Here is a 20,299-nt window from a genome sequence, read left to right as displayed (position 1 = left end):
CGTGTCCGATCCATCCAACCCTCCAATCTAGCCCCATCCAATTCATAGTCGGGTCATTTTGAGTCGGTTCCTTACCATTTCGAGCTCAGTGTGATCCAACCCAATTGACAAGTTTATTTTTGGATTTACCTTAATAAGAATTTCACATCTTATCAATTCGCATTTGATGACTGTTTACTTGTATATTTGAGAGCCCAAAGTATTGACTCTAGAATTTGAATTCGACTTTAAAAGTATTTATACCAATCATTTTTATTTATTTGATAATTAAAATAAATTACTTGATAAGTATGCACTAATTAATAATTCAAGAAAGATTTATTCCATACCAATGGGTTAATTCCATCCAATAATAGAAAAATTTTACGATTCACCTAGTTGGGCCGGTCTCAACCCTCCGATCTAGCCCCATTCAATTCATAGCCGGTTCATTCTGAGTCGCTTCCTTACTGTTTCGAGCCTAGTTCAACCCAATTCAAAAGATAATTTTACTCGGTTCATTCTGAGTCGCTTCCTTACTGTTTCGAGCCTAGTTCAACCCAATTCAAAAGACAATTTTACTTTAATCGAATTACCTTCATAAGAATTTTACACCTTAATATCAATTCGTATTTAATGACTTTTTACTTGAACATTTTCATTAACACCTTCTGTATGTAGGTAGACAAACAAAAAGTAGAAAGAGAGCCCAAAGATACAATTTTAGAAATAAAATTTGAAATATTTATACCAATATATTTATTAGATAATTGCGAATAAATTACTCGATAAGTATGTAGTAATTAACAATCCAAGAAAGATAATATTACACTTTTATTGCAGATTAAATGCTTGTTTGACCATGAATAATTTTTATATTTTTTCAAAATTTTATTTCAAAAATTATTCATATTGACACGTAGCTTCAATTTTTATGTCCAAACCCTCACTAATCAGCCGTTAGCCTTCAGATCCCACCAGTCACACACTTGAATCTCAAATTCAAAAATATACAATTATTAATACCGCCCATTTTTTGAATTTCACTAACGGCCATTTCTCCTTCTTCTTCTTCTTCACAATTATATAATTTGGTCTGAAAATTTTGTTTTCTCCATAGCTAGCAATGGCAACTCTTACACCAGGAATTCTACTGAAGTTACTTCAGTCAATGAACACCGGTGCAAGAGTCACCGGCGACCACCGTACGCCGTTGCTACAGGTGATCGGAATTGTACCGGCGCTTTCGACTTCCGATTCTCTATGGCCTCACAATGGGTTTTTTGTTCAGCTTTCCGATTCTCTCAACTCCACCTACGTTTCCCTTTCGGAGAAAGACACAGATCTCATCCTCACGAACCGGCTTCAGCTCGGTCAGTTTGTTCATGTTGACCGATTCTGTTTTGATTCTCCGCCTGTTCCACGGGCAGTTAATATTCGGTCTATTGCTGGTCGACACGGTTTTATTGGCTCGCCGGAACCCTTAATTGCTAGGATTTCTGGTGGGGGATTTCTCATCCAACCCGTTTCAGATTCGGATCCTATTGCTGCTTATTTGTCGAAAACTGGAAGAACAGAGGCGGGTTCGGGTTTGGGTTCAGCTCCGGGTTTGAAAGATGGGAAGGAAAAACTTAGAGTAAGAGAAGTGCTTGCACCAAAAGAAAATGTGGAAATGAAGGAAGATTTGAATAAAAATGCTTCTGCTCCGAAGAGATTTTCGTCTCCGGCGTCAGTTAAACAGAGATCAGTATCATCAGGGAAGAAGAATTTGGTAGCTGAAAGGGATCCATCACCAGCTGGGAAAGTGAAGAGATCAGCATCACCCGTGCCATCGAAATCCGTGGTGCCAAGTTTGGTAGCTGCAAAAGAGGAAAATCGGAGGACATCGAAAGAACCAGCTATTATAGTTCCATCAAGGTATAGGCAGCCATCACCTACATCAGGGAGAAGGCAGGCAAGTCCATTGGTGGCGAGACGTATGTCATTATCACCTGGACGACGATTATCTGGTGGTCTTAAGGATTCTTCTGGAAAGAAGAAGATGGCTGCTATTGCTGCTGGAATTTCCAAAATTTCGGAGGCAATTGGAGGGTCTGGCAAATCAAGTAGAAAGAGTTGGGATGAAGGTCCAGCAAATAGTGGTGATTCTTTGGAACAAACAGAAAAGGTTTTGTCGAAGAAAAAACCGGATATTCAGGCAATTCTGAGAACTCAGGTGATATTTCTTAGTATTCTGTTGATTTAATGGAAATCTATTACATTTATGATGTGCTTAATGTGTAATATACTAATATATATGATTCATGATGCTGGGTTAGACCCCGGCTTAGAGGACTACACTGTTGTTGATGATTCCTATGGCTGTGCCTCTTTGTTTGAACCAGTTACTTTCAGGGTAGAACTATGTATCTTAAGCTCCCTTGCCATTCTCGCCATAGATTTTGAAGTTGAAACTTGAAAATTCGAGCTTTTGAAGTTGTTATTTTTTATCGCAAATTTCAAGTTGTGCTTGGACATGCATTTTAGTTAGAAAAAATAGGAACTTTTGTGAGTGAACGTGAAATTTGACGACCTGTTTTTGTTACTTGAAATTTTTGAAGTCAAAATTTCAAAATCTGATCCAAAATCTGTTACCAAACAGATATTTGTTGATGAATTTTCAGAATCTGATCCAATTTCTATGCCCAAACCTAGCTTAGTTGGGTTTTTTGAAAAATGAATCTCTTATTATAATAATTCCCACCCATTTGTCAGCAAAAATTGTAGATGCAATGGGCATGTTGACTTGAAACTTTTTCAATCTTCCTTTGTAAGTACTTAAACATGTATAAACTATATGTAACCGATTGCACACTGTTGGGTGTATCATTGATAATGGCTTAAACAATTTATGTTCATTTTTCAGGCTGCTATTTCTAGGCGTTTGAGTGATGTAAGCTGTCATGCTGAAGATTTTGGAAGTGAAGGAAAAGTAAAATCTGGTGCCATGGAAAATTCCCCTGACGCTGAAAAGCCTAATAATGCAGCTCCAGTGATTCCAGTCCATGAGAAGAAGTGGACTGATGGAAGTGTACCACTACACTCCGTATCCTCAGAACTTGCGAAGCTTGGAAAGGTATGGATCAAAGCTTGTAAATTGAATGTGCTACTGTCATATGTTAGCTGATCTGTTGGATCTGCTGATTTTCGTTAAGCTAAGGAAGAAGCATAATGGCTTTTTGGAAAATAATGAAGTTTATTCTTTTAATTTGTGACTAAGAATGATAACATGATTTCTCTTGGTGCTGATGCCTATGGATTTGTGAAAGATTAATGGAAGTAGCTTAACTTATTTGGCTGTTTTTGTATATATATTTTTGTATATAGAAGTCTTTGTACGAAAAGGCACCCATAAAAGGACTATTTACGATGGTGAGGACGAGAAAATGATGGCAGGTTGTCTATATACCCGAAGGAGCTTCTTTTTACTAGATGTGCATAGAATGATTAATAACTCTTGATCATCCAAGTAGCTTGTCTGCGATTCTTTTTCCTGTCAAATTGACCACTTCAAACATGCAAACGTTACACCTAATGTATTGAATGTTCCAACTATTTAAAGGGTTCCTGTCTGTGTAACCCATTGAACTGTCATGAGACGAATTAGTGATCGCAAATAGGAAGCCACATTACATCGAATTAAAAAGTTTTTGTCCTCCATGTTTATAATTGAAGAATGATCATTCAAATGGTGAATTTGCTGGTGCAGGAGGCTATGCAAAGGAGAATAATTGCTTCAACAGCTGCAGCTGAAGCCTTGGAAGAGGCCCTTGCCACCGAGACTACTCTTAGAAGTTTGAGGTAAATGTCGCCACCCTTTTACAGCTTTGCCATCTCATTTATATGCCAAACGAGAAATTTTATAGCATTGCTATCTCATTATCCCCCAGTTGCGGGATTACACTGGGTATATTGTTGTTGTCGCCATCTCATTATTATGCCAAAACGTATGCACAACTGTATGGTGTATGCGAACTAAAATATCTTTGAGCTCAAAACATGCAAATGAGAAATGCTTGTTGGACAATGCTTTCTAGATCTCTTTCATTTTCTTGATTCTGTCTACTTTATGCAGTATGTTTGCAGATCTACGCTCAACATCCAACCCTAAAAACCCTCTACCAACTATTGATCGTTTCATGTCAATTTACGAAGATGTGGTGAAATCAACATGTGTTGCTGAATCAATCACCAGCAATCGTGGCGTGCAAAAATCTAATGAGAATATGACTATGATGGAGCAACCAAAATCATCTCTTCTTTGGGTTGAGGCTGCTCTAGCAACTGATCTTGAAATTGTCTCTCTCTTAACAAATCAGAACAGTGGAACTCAATCAGCATCAGTGAAAAGCTCTCCAACATATCAATCCACAAAAGCATCGAATAAGAATCCTTTGATGGTTTCAGCAGTAACTAGATTTTGGACAAGGGGTAATGGGATGAATGAGACAGTAGAACTTGCAAAGAAGTTGCAATCTGAGATGCAAATGTGGTTCATCACTTTTGTTGAAGAGTCACTAGATGCAGGTTTTCGTGTGTTCAAGAATTGCTCCCTGGCTTCTGATGGAGCTTCTTCCAACTGTAGTTCAGTTACAGCTATTTTGTCACAACTCAAGCGAGTCAATAGCTGGTTGGATCGAGTAGTCTCAAAAAAGGATGAGAAATTGATACAGAAGATAGAGTGCTTGAAACAAAAAATATATGGATTCGTCATTCAGCATGTAGGAACCACTGCTGAAAATTCTTAAGTTTTGTGTTCTTCTCTTTCTTTGATGTAAGGATAATAACTACTGTTTCATAACTTTTAGCGGAGTTGAAATTCAGACATTCGTCCGCTCATGAAAATGATAGTCACTGCTATCACAAGTTAATTCTCAAGTGGTTAAATTGGTTAGTTTTACCTTGGTAGTTTTTTGTTGTTTCCATTGTTTGATTCAAACTTTTATTTATAGAGATTTTGAAGATTCAGCCAAAAGGGAGACAGTAGTATTTTTCCTCTCTTGAACTTCTGCATATTTATAGCCAAGGAGAGTTGTAAATGGGATTTAACTTGAAGAAACTTATGAAGTCCTTCCATTCCTAAATCTCTTTCAAAGCCACTGCATTTGTATCCTCCATATGGACAATCCGGATCGAAAGCAATGTAACAGTTTATCATCCAGATAATCCCAGCTCGAATCGATCTTGAAACTGTGTTGGCAATGTTCAAGTCATTGGTCATGACACCTGCTGCTAGTCCGTATTTTGTACAATTAGCTCTCTTGATAACCTCCCCTACCGTCCTGCAATCCGTCACATGATGAAATACTAAGCATACAGGGATATACTGAAAACTTTACTATTTAACAGAAAAGATTGCTAATATTGGAATCAACTTACTTGAACTTCATTACTGATAGAACAGGTCCAAATATTTCTTCTTTTGCAATTGTCATATCATCCTGCCAAATTCATTAACAACATATGGCATGATTTATATTTGATTGCAGCGTTCATCAAATGCAACAGTCAATAGTTTTAGAATGCTTACAGTGACATCAACGAATATGGTTGGCTCGATGAAATAACCGTTTTTATCCAATGTGTTGCTCCCAGTTAACAACATTGCCCCCTCCCTCTTGCCATGTTCAATATATGAAAGTACCTTTTCAAACTAGTTTTTGTTAATCTGCACAGAAGGTAAACTGTGTGTTAACGGACACTTTGTAAACGAAGCAAATGATAACAACAGCAACATGTTAAACAAAATTTCAAATGTCTACTTGTGGTCCGTGACGAGTATTTGGATCAAAAGGATCACCAACCACCCATGTTTTTGCCATCTCCACCAATTTCTTGACAAATTTATCATAAATTCCTTCTTGGATGAAAAGGCATGATCCAGCCACACAAATTTCTCCCCGATAGGAAATGTAAAGCGAAAAGAACACTATCTAACTGATTCATTCTATTGAGAACATAACAAGGAAAAACAGTATGGAATTCTGTTTACCTTGTTGTATACTGCTCCAGCAAAAGTAAATGGTGCAACTTTGTCCACATCTACATCATCAAATACTATAAAAGGTGACTTGCCTCCCAATTCTAGCGAGACATGTTTCAAATTGCTTGTTGCTGCAGCCTGCATTATTAAACGTCCAACTTCTGTTGACCCCGTGAAGCTTATCTGTAAGAACACGTTATAAACGAGTGACATTAGCCATGGAAGTATGCTAACTGTTGGAAATAGGTGCTAATTAGTCCGTTAACCTATTAGTTTGTCCTCTTGTTGGAAGAACATGGATTTTCCACATAAGTATGAGGATATCTAGGCTGTGGCTAAAGGGAGTTCATCTGCTTTGTGAGGATTCCCGACGACCAGTGGCTCGAGTCGTGGTTGTTGTAGATCTGCTTCCGTTATGGAGAAACTCGTAAGTCTCTTACCTTGTATTTACTGATCGAAATACTACACTAACTTAATACCACACTATCAGTGTCGGAGTAACCTTTGTCCAAAGAGTGTCCATCGACACCCCTTCGCTAGAAAGTTACACTGTATAGATAATTAAATTTTTTATATGCATATATATTAGATGTCGAATCTCCTTGACTTCTTTGTGTGTAAAGTTCTTATATTTTGACTCACCTTTAGTGAAAATTTTGGCTCCGTCTCTGTATGCTTTATAACTTTCATGGACAGTTGGGAATTACCTCATCTACATCCATATGAGAGCTAAGTGCAGCACCAGCAGTAGATCCAAATCCTGTTACCATATTGATCACTCTATCCGGAATTCCTGCCTGATTCAAGAAAGTATACAACCGAGAGAACATAGCGTTCAGTGACATAAAATTATCTGCTTGATCAAGTACTTCACCGTGCAGATGATGTCCGATGGAGCATTTGAACTACAGGCTCAACTGCAACCCATATTTTTGACATGGAACATATATATAACAAAAATTTACAGAACGTTAAAAGGTTGAACGTATAAAATTTAAAACTTGGATCCACCTCTGAGTGCAGATGAATACCTGCTTAGCCAAATAAACATAATAGAGAGCCGAAAGAGGAGTTTGTTCAGCAGGCTTAATGACCATGGTGCAACCAGCAGCTAATGCAGGGGCAACCTTATACATGAGCACCTGGCTCGGGAAATTCCAAGGAATAATGAGTCCAACAACACCAATTGGTTCGAGCAATGTGTATCCTTGCATCTCACGTGACATCTTGAGAGTCATCCCATGGATTTTATCCACTGCACCAGCATAATAACAGAGAACGTCCGCTATATCAGGTACTTCACTGGTCTTAACAACACTAAACAATTTTCCTGCATCCATTGCATCCAAGCCTGCTATTTCCTCCACATGTTCTAAGATTAAGTCCGCAAACTTCAGCATTATCCTTCTCCTCTCCTGTTTAAGCAGTTACAATATGAACACAAAAGTATGTCATTTGAAATTAAGATAAAAACAGTCACAACGTATGACATAGGAATCGTGATCGTTATCCCATCCATCAAACTGTCAATATCAAGGCAAGTTTTGAATGATGACTTAGTGTAGACTAGTTTGTTCAGGTAATCATAAGCTAAGGTAATGCATATTAACTGATCATCATTTGTCGAGGGGAATAAGGCGAATACTATGCAATAATATTTCAGATGCAGAACAAGATTTTAACGTTCGTACTAAATTTTTCCACTGTCCAAAGTCTAAAAAGGAAATGAACATCATGTTGTTATTACCTCTTCATATTTTAGATCATGAAGGAATTTACTAGCAGTAAACGCGGAATTGTATAAACGAAATAGAACTGACATTTTTCATCATTGATATAGTAGTACTTACTAGTATTATAGATCACAAGTTATGATATTTGACAATCTTTCATTTTACATAAAGTTACCTTGGGTGATAAGCGAGGCCAAGGACCATTGTCGAAAGCTTCACGTGCAGCTTTGACAGCCAAATCAACGTCATCCTTGTCAACTTCAGAAATACTTGCAATCACCTCCTCATTTCTAGGATCAATCGTTTCAAACGTCTTTCCTGCAGTATAAATTTCCATTACATTGCATTTCAAACTTAACAAATGAGGAAAAGTGTTTTGAATTCTTCTCTTCTGATGCCTAGTTGAATTTGTTCCTAATTCAGTCCAATGAACACTCTCTTTTTTGCTTATTATCCGTTTCAACATTCTATCTAGACACGCAAGGGACAAGGGCGAGTCTAGAGGCCTGATTACAGGTTCACGTGAACGCAATAACTTTTGTCAGACCAATAAACAGTCTCTTTTATATTAAGAAATCTACTAAAAATATCTATTCTAATATTAACTTGAGATAGTGTACGAAACACATAAACTTTAAATCCTGAATCTCGCTTAACTGCTTATTATAATATCAGTTTCATCATTTTGTTTATCAACTATTTTTAATTTGTTAAGTCAAACGGGGTCTAAGCACCATACACATAGCTTTTGTATACTTTATTTAGATCTTCAAAATCAAAACTTTTTCCCCTTTCTCATAGAGCTTTAATGTCATAGTATATACTTCTTCTGTACCAATTTTTGTGACATAATTAGAATTTCGCGATTCAAACTTCTAAAGACAGTAAATTCGAACATAGAAGCTTTATGTTTTTTTGAAATAAAACTTATATGTTTTGGAACTACTAAAAAGTACTATAAATCACAATGATTAACAATTTAAAATACGTATAAAGATGTTCTGATCAAAGAAAAACTTGGTGACTCTCAAAATTTTAGTAATGTCATATAAATTGGGACGGAAGGAGTAATATCATTAGGAAGAAGGAACTGAAACAGAGAAATTGGTTTTTATTCCAACTTATGTTGGTTAAGACTATTTAAAAATATCGTCGGGTGCATATGTGAATTTTTGGAGGACTTGTAAAAATATGACAACATTTCTGAAGAGTCTGATCAACATAGATGGATGAACAAATAGAGAGAAGGAACCTGAAACAGAATCAACAAAATCTCCATTGATGAAGAGCTGTGTGAATTTAATCTTTGGAATCTTGAAGTTGGATTTTGAACTACCTTTAGACTGCATTATCTTTTTTTGGGGGGTTGCCAAAAAATTAAGAGAAGTTAGCTTGTTATTATTGTCAATGCAATATAGGTATATATAGGCATATGGTTATTATTTGCACCAAATCAATAAGTTAAAAAGTTGTATGTGGTTATTATTTGCACCTAACCAGCAGTGGTGGAGCCAGAATTTTAATTAAGGGTTCAAAATTTGAAAAAAGTAGGCATACGAACTAGTCGAATGAGGTTCGACATCTACTATATACATAAAAAAGATATTTTAACCATGTATAAATAGTATAATTTTCTATCAAAGGGGGTTACCCTCTACCACAAGTTTGCTCTGCCCCTGCTAACCAAGATAATTTGACTCTAACGTGTGTTAAGATAAAAAAAAATGGAAAATATTTTTTCTAGAAAAATAATTATTTTTTAAAATGAAAAAAATGATATTTTTTTTTAGTGAAACTAGAAAAAACAAGTTTCACAAGTAACATTTCATATTAATTAGTTCTTTTATCCTTCAATACACCTTATCTTCACTTCAAACCCTGGAACCCTATGTTAGTCAGACTCTTAAAAAAATATCAACAGCTGCGACATGGGAAAGACATTGAAATTGAAGAGTCCGCACAACGTATATGTAACACCCATCCCCACCCCGCCTCATAGTATTTGCCTGAATTATATGCAAAATTTTTTAGAATAATATTGTTTATTTGCATAACAAATACAAGAAAATAAGTAAGAAACTCATTTATTTTAAAAAAACATTTTCCTTAATACCGATCGAACACACCTTAAGAGAAGCACTAATCACATATTTAATACTCTTTCCCTTTCATTTAATCTGATAGTGTTTAATTTGGCATGAAATTTTTCAGAATATGAGCAAAAAGTTTCATATGCACTTTGATCTCGTCAATTTTTCATTCATCAACCAAATGTTAGAACTGTTTTTTTTAAGGGAAATTAGAGTAATTCAGTTGATTAGTTATATGAATTCTTATTTTTATTAATGATGATGATTTAATTTTCATCTTATAATCTCCTCCTCCCCGTTCTCCTTTTCCGACTTCCAATGTTTTTAACTTTATTGAGGAAGAAATAACTTTTATGGTACCAAGCATATACAACATTTGATAAAAAGATGTCCCCTTTTTGTGATATTAACAGACAAACAATTGAACGGAGCAACACAGGTCATAGTAGAATGATTGGAATCCTTCTATCGTTATTAGAAGTTTTGAGTACGATTTCTTAAGAATGGAATTTCTTGTTGTTGAGAATATTACTTCCAAAAATGAGCTTAATAATTGAATTCAAATTTAATTAAGGACTAAATACGAGTATTGAACACCAATTTTAGGTTTCTATTACTCCCTCATACTGATTTTACCTGAATGGATTTTGGAGTACTAAGGTAAAAATATTTAATTTTGACTTCGAATTTGTGTGTAGATTTCTTAAATATTTTAATTAAAATTTGTATATTTAAAACTAGTCGAGAGTAGAGTTACCGGAAAAACAATCTGGTGAAAAATTACTTTCATGTTCGATTCATGAAACACTTTTTTTCATTGAAAATTCCTTGTGAATTCTTCGAGGCAAATTTCAAACTTGTGGGATCCTATCTATTCCATCTAGTCTAGTACCATAAGTCAACTAATTAAAGATTCACAATATTTTAAAAATTGAAAAAAATAAATTATAGTTCAAGAAATATTTAATTTCTCAAATAGTAACACCTTAGCATAAATTGGAAAGCAAAAAAAATAATACCAAATAGTCGGGCTACTTGGCTGTGAAGAAAGCTTAAAACAGAGCAATTGCTTATATTACAACTAACAATTTCATAAAATCCTACTGGAGAGTGCTTTTCTTTTTAATGGATCTTATGCAATATAAATTTAAATTCATATAGATATTAAACATCGAAAAGAAAAGAAAAAAGGTCAGACTTTTCTATTTATGCTACATTGTCTATTTCAATTTTTTCAACACTTCTCTCTTTGAGATTCAAACTCCTTAATTTTGATCTTGCGTTTGAACATAATTTTTAAAAAAATTGAAATAAAATTTACTTATTTAGAAACTACATGAGTACTATAAATCACGATAATTAATATAGGAAAACTTTGGTCCAACTGAACTTTTTCTATAGCCCAAAAACCAAAGGCAGCAAAACAACAACAACAAATTATTTTCTGGTCATATGGTATAACATGAGATATAATGGCAGGCAATAGTAATATCTAATCTGTTGCACTTGATTTCTGCATAAATATTTACAGCCAAGGAGAGTTGTAAATAGGGGTGACTACAGATTTAACTTGAAGATACTTATGAAGTCCTTCCATTCCTAAATCTCTTTCAAAGCCACTGCTTTTGTATCCTCCATATGGGCAATCCGGATCGAAAGCAAAGTAACAGTTTATCCACATAACACCAGCTCGAATCGATCTTGAAACTGTGTTGGCAATGTTCAAGTCATTGGTCATGACCCCAGCTGCTAGTCCATAACTTGTACAGTTAGCTCGCTTGATCACCTCTTCTACCGTCCTGAGATTCATCGCCATCATTTGAGAAATTGATTTTAAGTTATATATACTGACACTTTACAGATCTTTTAGACTATCATCCGTCAGTGCATAGAACTGAAACTCTGTTTACTCTTTGAAAATGCTAATGAGGGAGGTGAACTTACTTGAACTTCATTACTGCCAGAACAGGTCCAAATATTTCTTCTTTTGCAATTGTCATATCATCCTGCCAAACGCATTATAAGGATGTAAGGAACCAACAACAATAACATACCCAGTGAAATCCCACAAAGTGGGGTCTGAGGAGGATAGGGTGTAAGCAGATCTTATCCCTACCTCGTGAAGGTAGAGAGGTTGTTTTCAAAAGACTCATGTCTCAAGGAAAACAAATCAAAGTAGTAGTGAAAAGGAAAAACGACAGTGAAGAAAATATGTCAACTAATAGGAAAGCAGTGTCGAGCATACAAGCAAGGAACAGTAACATCAACAAAATAGTGCGATCACCTCAACATAAATAAACAACATATAGTAACAGATAACATAAGCAAGAAACTACATGAACAAGCCTAATACTACAACAGACACGATGCTGTGGACTACCATCACCAAGCCTAATCCTGTAGAAAAAGCAAGACAACACTCTACTACTTACATACCCTCTTATCTATGAAGATGTAAGCAACATATTGTATGTTCCGTTCAGCATTCAAAATGCAACAGTGATAGTTTCAAAATGCTTACTTCAACATCAATAAATATGGTTGGCTCAATGAAATAGCCCGTCCTATCCAATGCATTGCCCCCAGTTAGCAATTTCGCCCCCTCCCTCTTGCCATGTTCAATGTATGAAAGTACTCTCTCAAACTGTTTTTTATCAACCTGCATCAGGTAAACAGTGAGTAAGAGTAGACATGGTGAAATACATTTGCGATTTTGGTAAAGACAAGTAGAAACATCCTAAAAGAACAGTTCAAATGTATACTTGGGGTCCTTGATGAGAATTTGGATCAAAAGGATCGCCAACCACCCATGTTTTCGCCATCTCTTCCAATTTCTTGACAAATTTATCATAAATACCTTCTTGGATGAAAAGACGAGATCCAGCCACACAAATTTCTCCCTAGAAAAGAATTGAAAGCAAGGAACGTCACAAATTACCTCACTTATGTAGTATGTATGAGACATAAAAAGGAATGATGTATAATGAAAAGTATGAAATTCAGTTTACCTTGTTGTATAGGATTCCAATTAGGGCAAGTGGTGCAATTTTTTCAACATCTACATCATCGAATACTATGAAAGGTGACTTCCCTCCCAATTCTAGAGAGACAGGTTTTAAATTGCTTAATGCTGCAGCCTGCATTACTAGACGTCCTACTTCTGTCGAACCTGTGAAGCTTATCTGAGTAAAAAACACACATTACAAACCAGTATGATTAGCCAAGGCAGTACTCTAACTTTCATTCGCCTTTCATTTTTCATAGACAATTATGTCAATTGGAAATCACCTTGTCTACGTCCATATGCGAGCAAAGTGCAGCACCAGCAGTAGATCCAAATCCTGTTACGACATTGATCACTCCATCGGGAACACCTGCCTGTTTTGAAACAGAGAATTTCAAGGGTCATAATTAACTGATATGTTATGATAGTTTTGTGCAGATGAAGAGAACGAAATATTACCTGCTTAGCCAATTGAGCATAATAGAGAGCGGAAAGAGGAGTTTGTTCGGCAGGTTTGACAATCATAGTGCAACCAGCTGCTAATGCAGGGCCAACCTTCATAACAAACATCTGAGTTGGGAAATTCCAAGGAATAATGTGCCCGACAACACCAATTGGTTCGAGCAACGTGTACCCTTGTAACTCCCGTGACATTTTGAGAGTCGTCCCGTGAATTTTATCGGCTGCACCAGCATAATAGCGAATAACTTCGGCTGCAGCTGGGATGTCCATGTTCTTTACAGGAGCAAATAACTTTCCTGCATCCATTGCATCCAATGCTGCTATTTCCTCTGCATTTTCTACGATCAAGTCCGCGAATTTCAGCATTATCCTTCTCCTCTCCTGAATGTAACACCAAGGAAAAGTAAGAGAATGCAAACGTGAATTTAAGCAGTCACACTATCAACTCAAAAGTAGGTTAATTGAATCAAAATAAAGGCAGTCATAACTTTTGGACAAGAATAATGAGTTTAACCATGTAGCTGAGCATAACATCTTGATTACTAAAAGATTTTCTCAAAGTGAGGCTATATTTTTCAATGTTAAATCTCTTAGATTTATTCTTACATCTCTAGTACTGACTGACTGTTTCTTTCATTTCGTTTATCTTATTATCTTGGTGTTGTTGCTACTTGTTATTACTACTTCTTTTTCATCTCTCCTTGAGCTCAGCGTTTATCAGAAACAATCTCCCTACCATCCAAGATAGGAGTAAGATCTTTGTACACACTACCCTCTCCAGACCCAACAGGTGGAATTAAGCTAAGAAATACAGAGACATTTTTGTTGCTCTGTAGTAGAGCAGAAATCAATCTGTTTACTAATTCACATTAGTTAGATGCTTAAATCCCGCCAAAGGTCATTCCTTTCTTTTTTCTATAACCTCCGTTTCAATTCATGTGAACTATTTTCAGTCTGTCTAAAAAAGAATGACGCCTTTCTTAATTTGAAAACAGTTTAATATAAACTCCTAAGTTATGCTTAATGAGAAGTTTTTATAGTTACACAAACATTGTGACGATCATAAGTTTTAGAAGTCGTATTACTACACTACTGTTATAGCCAAATTAAGAACCACAAGTCCCAAAATATTTTTTTATTTCTTAAATTCTATGTCCAGTCAAATAGATCCGTATAAATTAAGACGAAGAGGATACTTTTTAGTTGATTAGGATGTTTTCAGGTTCTATCCCAAGAAGGTTACTCAAAATTCATTTTATGTCACTAAGAGCCCGTTTGGATTGGCTTTAAGTTGGTCAAAACCAACTTAAAGCCCCTTTTTAGCTTTTGGACGTGTTTGCCTAATGCTGACTTTAAGCCATAAAGTTCTTAAAGTCAGTCAAAAATGAAAAGTTAGGATTCCTAACTTTTTTTTTCCAAAGTGCTTAAAGTCATTTTCTTTGACCATGAAAATTATTTTTATATCCCTTATATTTTAACTAAATTCTCAAACTACCTTTTTTTATTCTTTTAACCCTAAAATTCACATCATAAGCACTTTTATCCAAACACTCAACTGTTTATTTATAAAAATAACTTTCAGCACTTCAAAGTTCTAAAAGCACTTGATACATAAAAGTTACTTTTTTTTAAGCCCATCCAAACGGGTTCTAAATTATGATGTAAACATCATCTTTTTTAGTGGCAATACTATTGCCTTTAAAAAAAAAGATTTTAAATAAAGGTGAAGAAGAATGGAAGAAGGAGAGGGGGAAAAATCTCTCTTTCGTTTTTATGTCAAATCATTTTCCATTTTCCACGCGTTCCATCCAATATTGTTTGTCTGTTGACATGAGACGAAATTTAATAAAATAAAGAAAACTTTTAAATATTGAGATCTTAAATTAAAGATTATGCAGAATGTATCAAAATAACTTTTTTTTAAATATGTAATGTGAAAAGTTGAAATTAAAGATTTGTCGAAAAGAAAAGAGGTGTTCTTTCTAAAATGGACTTAAAAGGAATAGTGGGTGTACGCAAACCTTGGAGTAAAAAAACTATTTTTGACAGACCCTTGACTCAATAAAAACGTTTATCAAAATAAATTTAAAAAATACAAGAGTAAACAAGCTATAACATTACTATCAGTTATAAAATATCGTGTCCAACTTTATCTTCCTAATTATTGGACCTCATGTCAATTACCTTTGAATTTTACTACTTCTAGAAACTAAAGGTGGATTTTGGCAAAAAAACAAAAAGAAAAAAGATTCCATTTCTTAAGTGGTGTTGTGGAACACGTTTGATGACTAATTAATGATTTGAAGAAAATATTCCTTTGATACATGTGTTATTTTACAAATGAATTAATTAAAAAAAACACTAAATTTAGAGATTTATTAGCAGGTCATTAATGTTATACGAATGTCGAACGAAAAGGTAATTGTCCTACCTATCAAAAAGACAATTGTCACTATTGGATGATAAAACGAACTTTAGAAATTTATTACTAATACTAGATAATGAAAGGCCCGCGGCCCAATATTACAATCTTAAGTATATTTATAGAAATTTGATTATTTTCAAGAAAAAATAATCATTTTTATTTTTAAATAAACATGATAGGAATTTTTATAAAATTAACAACTTATAACTTATTTAACATCATCTCAGACAATTAATTTTAATATTTTTTGTATACTTTATTAGAAAAACTATAAGAGAGAATAGATTAAATTATAAATGTCAACATATTAATAATTTTTATAGAATCATACAAAACAACAAGTGATATTAATCCATTTATTAATTGATTTTGAACACATTTAACTTTATTTATAGGTATTTTCCAAATGAAAATAACGACCTACTTTAATGATCTGAATAAACCATATCATTTTTACAAGTGATAAAATATGCAAAAGGAAATTATGGCTTTATGTTTTGTCTTATATACATCAAAATCAAGAGATCAACTTAGTATGATAAAAAAAAGTGATTTTGTACTCCCTCAAATAAAGAACCAAAAGATAGCAACAAAAAATTAACATTATATATATTACAGTAATTTAAGACATATATTATTAAATTGACCTACAAAGTTAACCCACAACCTTGTAACAAATTAAAGAATCACTGAGTTGTGAAGGAAAAATGCAAATTACACAAATTTTAATTCAGAATTATAGTACTAAAATATTAGAAAAAGATCAAAGTAAATAATTAATCTTGTAAGAAGGGAGCGACATTAAGGTAACTTTTTTTGTTTAAGTTCTTACTAAGCTATTGTTAATGGTAAGAGAAGGTTAATTCAAACGACCCCAAAATTGAAATTAATGGCCAAAGGTTTAGAATACTTTTACTTGAAACTCAAATGGTAAGCTTTTTTATATTTGACTTTTAACCACTATAATATAAATGATAATACAACAATATGCAAACAATTTTATGCTTTTGTATTGTAGAAAAAAAGACATAATAACATAATGAGAGCATAATTAAAAACAAAAGGAGGTAGATGAATAACAACAACAACAATTGCTACAAATACATATAAGAGAACGAAAAAAAAAAAGAGGAGGGAAAGGGAGTGAAACTTATGAGAGGGGAGAAAATTAAGGAATGAGTAAACTTAGGAATGGGTTAGTGCCTATTTATTTGTGTCAAAGACTTTTAGTAGTTAGTTCTAGAAAAATCTTGTAATTTGTTGTTCAAGAAGAATTATCAAAAACTTAGTAGCTAGTTCTAGAAAATCTTGTAATTTGTTGTTTCTAGAAGAGTCATGTAACTTGTGAAGGAAAAATAGCTATATGGATACATTGTCAAATTTAAAGAATTTTAAAATGAAATAGATATGAAATAGTATATATATATCATATATAAGGCTATCTTTCTTATTGTTTATATATAAAAAAAAAATTTAAACCCCCTAAAAGCACAAGATAGTGATTGACTCAGTAGTTTAAGGATCCAAAATTAATTTTGAGATTTTTAATTTCAAACCTCAATCACTAAATTTTTATTTTTCGAAGTCCTTAATATGATTCTTAAATCCAGCACTGGATTTAGGTATGTTGTACCTTTTGAAGCAAAGGGATGCCAAACTTTTGAAACAAAATTAGTCAATAAAAGTGTTCTACAAAACTATACTTAGTGGATGGTCAAACTTTGACAATACCTATTGTACCTTTTGAACTCGTAAATTGTGATTTTAAAATTTAAACAATTCATATGACATCTCTATAATTATAAAAATACATTGTCGGATCAAAGTTCGAAAGCTTTATTTAAAATAAATTTTATATTCACACAAATATTATAATATATTTATAAGTCATACATTTTTTAAAAAAATTAATTTTAATTTTATATCGAACTATATTACATAAATCGTAAATCGAAACGAATGGAACAAAATTTACCGAGGGGGATAAGCGAGGCCAAGGGCCAAGGTCGAAAGCTTCACGGGCGGCTTTGACAGCCAAGTCAACATCCTCCTTGTCACCTTCACCAATTCTTGCAATAACCTCCTCATTTCTTGGATCTATCGTCTCAAACGTATTTTCTGTAATCAATAATAGAATCAAAATTTTTATTATGAAAATTTTAAATAAAAAAATAAAAAACACAAAGAAATTGGAAAATTTTAATATTTATTATTCATTTTTTTAATCTATTTCAAAAAATATATTTTATAATACTATCAACATATTTTAATATTTACTAATTTTTATATCCACATAAATTACATCACATTAATTAAAGACGGAAAGTGTGTGTGTATAAATCTAACCATGTGGCTCATGCAATACATAGACAACACTCGTACTAAGCACAGAACACAAAATGACAAAAATACATTTATAGAGTCCACCATTCAAATTATTAGTATTCCTAGTATATATATCCGTGCGATGCAAAAAAATATTAAAATATTATTATCTTATTTACTTGATTATATTAAGATTTTTATTATTTTATCACTTAAAAAATTTAAATTATTTGATCCACAATTGTTTCTTTATTAGGATGGTAATTGTCGCACATGGTGCAACTCACGAGGGGACATGTTACTCCTCATTTTACTTGTCCCGAAGATTATTCATTGAATCTTCTCGACAAAAATTATATTGTATATAATATAATTTTTTTAATCTTTTATAAATAGAGCAAAAATTCGATGGTCGTCAGCCCAAAAAAGGGACGATACTAGAAAATATTGTCTAAAATATTTCGTTAGTAGTTTCATTAATAATCCTTTGTGAGTTAAACAGTATTCTTTATATCTTAATTTATGTGGTATAGTTTGAATTTTAAAAGTCAAATTATTTAATTTTTATCGTCAATTTTTTAAAAATTTAAATCTCAAAATTCAATATGTGTCTGATAAAGTGAAATAGAAGTTTCATAAATGCTACGCAAATTGAGACAAAAGTAATAAAATAAAAAAGGATTTGACCACCTCAAAAGATTTTCATCATTTTCGTATTTTATTCTGAGATAACTAATTCAGTACTACACAATTATCAGGGACAGAGTCACATGGTCGTTAAGGGTTCATTCGAATCCTTCGATCAAAAATTATATTATTTATATATAATTAAAATAAATTTTTATGAATAAATAATAAATATCGAACCCTCTTTAGCTAGTTTATGTGTTTACTTTTTAAGATTTTGAACTCTCTTATTGAAAATTCTGATTCCAACTACGGACTATTATTCCACTGTCTCAAAAAAACTAACTTATCTCAATATTAATTACTAAATTCCGATCCCCAATATTAATAATCAAACAAAAAAAAGACAGGTAAATTTTTATCTCGAGACTATCTATGCTTGTCGAGCACGACAAATGGCCCCTTAGGCATTGGATTTTGAAGTTGATATAAAAAGATTCATTGACGCAATTTCACAAACAGATAGAGAGAAAGTCAGAGTAAAATTTTTTACAACGTATAATTAATTAACCCGAAACGGAATCAATCAATTCGCCATTAATGGTGACAGAGAAAGTCCACAAACGTACAAAACGTATCAAAAAGCATTTTATAGAAGCATTCAATAGTTAAATCTATAACAAACAGTTGATCTCCTTTGTTTTTCTTCATTCACGCAATTAAACTGAGCAAAACAGAGATTAAAACGGTATAAATCAATCAAACCTGAAACGGAATCGACGAATTCGCCATTGATGAAGAGTTTTGTAAACTTAATTTTTGGAATTTGGAATTGAGTTTCTGAATTTCCATTCGATTCCACCATTTTTTTCTCTTTATTTTTTTTTCTTCTGCTACTGTTTGCTGCGTTGCGCTGTGTCTTATGGAAGAGAAAACAGCACTTGCATACATACAGCCTATATAAAGGCTCAAAGTCAGCCGGGGTCTTTTTCTCGTGGGGGGTGGTTAAAGAAATGGAAAAATTAGGCGCTATGACAAATATTTCTATTATATTACGTGGTATGAATATAGTTTAAAATAATTATAGCTTGCATCAAATATATTTATTCGGTATAGCAAATTTCGTTATCAAATATATATAATATATATGTATATCAGTTATCATTATACAGTTTTTCTAACAAATATACATATACAATTCGACAGATATACATATACAATTCGTCTCTCTCCTCCCTCTCTCAATCTCATTCGAAAAGGGCATTTTTGACTCATTTTATAACAACAAGGGCAATTTTTGACCCATTAAATAACAATAAGGACATTTCTGAACTAAAATATTGACGATAAAGACATTTTTGGACCAAACTATAAACGAGAGCATTTTTATTTATTTCAAATAATTTAAGAGCATTTTTGATTTTTTTTTCAAAATAAAAAAATATATTATTCGATCCCCTCACAAATTTGTTTCTTCCCTTAATTAGGTTTATTACCTTATTCGATTGAACATGTTGATTTTGTGTTGGTCGTAATCTGATTTGAGATTTTTTTTTTCTTCTTTTCATTTCAGTAAGAAGAAAAAAATGATTTTTTGATTCAATTGAAAAAATATATTTTTAAATTTTCTTA

General features: G+C 33.2%; 2 protein-coding genes and 1 pseudogene across 2 annotated transcripts; 1 reads left to right on the top strand and 2 right to left on the bottom strand.

Moving 5' to 3' along the window:
• The first annotated feature begins 992 nt into the window (after window positions 1-992).
• LOC129871408 (uncharacterized) lies at window positions 993-4,993 on the top strand. Its single transcript, XM_055946318.1, has 4 exons — window positions 993-2,194; window positions 2,885-3,094; window positions 3,728-3,819; window positions 4,094-4,993. Exons 1-4 carry the CDS (start codon window positions 1,106-1,108, stop codon window positions 4,764-4,766), a joined length of 2,064 nt encoding a protein of 687 aa, XP_055802293.1. The 5' UTR covers window positions 993-1,105; the 3' UTR covers window positions 4,767-4,993.
• A 41-nt stretch (window positions 4,994-5,034) lies between these two features.
• Window positions 5,035-9,086, bottom strand: LOC129871409 (aldehyde dehydrogenase family 2 member C4-like; annotated as a pseudogene).
• Window positions 9,087-11,165: 2,079 nt separating this feature from the next.
• On the bottom strand, window positions 11,166-19,660 carry LOC129870719 (aldehyde dehydrogenase family 2 member C4-like). Its single transcript, XM_055945568.1, has 9 exons — window positions 19,433-19,660; window positions 17,691-17,833; window positions 13,288-13,671; window positions 13,113-13,202; window positions 12,833-13,006; window positions 12,587-12,724; window positions 12,346-12,483; window positions 11,769-11,830; window positions 11,166-11,623 (listed from the first exon to the last, which is right to left on the bottom strand). The coding sequence occupies exons 1-9, from the start codon at window positions 19,530-19,532 to the stop codon at window positions 11,350-11,352; spliced, it is 1,503 nt and encodes a 500-aa protein (XP_055801543.1). The 5' UTR covers window positions 19,533-19,660; the 3' UTR covers window positions 11,166-11,349.
• Window positions 19,661-20,299: the final 639 nt, after the last annotated feature.

Source organism: Solanum dulcamara, chromosome 10 (assembly GCF_947179165.1).
Source record: "Solanum dulcamara chromosome 10, daSolDulc1.2, whole genome shotgun sequence".
Lineage (NCBI taxonomy): Eukaryota > Viridiplantae > Streptophyta > Magnoliopsida > Solanales > Solanaceae > Solanum > Solanum dulcamara.
This window is presented reverse-complemented; position numbering and strand designations above follow the sequence as displayed.

Bases quoted from the DNA above. Each gene is read 5' to 3' on its own strand.
- LOC129871408 (XM_055946318.1), top strand. From the start codon at position 1,106: ATGGCAACTCTTACACCAGGAATTCTACTGAAGTTACTTCAGTCAATG. The intron at 3,095-3,727 runs GTATGGATCAAA...TTGCTGGTGCAG, and splicing joins AACTTGCGAAGCTTGGAAAG to GAGGCTATGCAAAGGAGAAT. The intron at 3,820-4,093 runs GTAAATGTCGCC...TACTTTATGCAG, and splicing joins ACTACTCTTAGAAGTTTGAG to TATGTTTGCAGATCTACGCT.
- LOC129870719 (XM_055945568.1), bottom strand. From the start codon at position 19,532: ATGGTGGAATCGAATGGAAATTCAGAAACTCAATTCCAAATTCCAAAA. The intron at 13,672-17,690 runs GTAAATTTTGTT...TGTTACATTCAG, and splicing joins GGCCTCGCTTATCCCCCTCG to GAGAGGAGAAGGATAATGCT. The intron at 12,725-12,832 runs GTAAACTGAATT...ATTCTTTTCTAG, and splicing joins TTGGAATCCTATACAACAAG to GGAGAAATTTGTGTGGCTGG.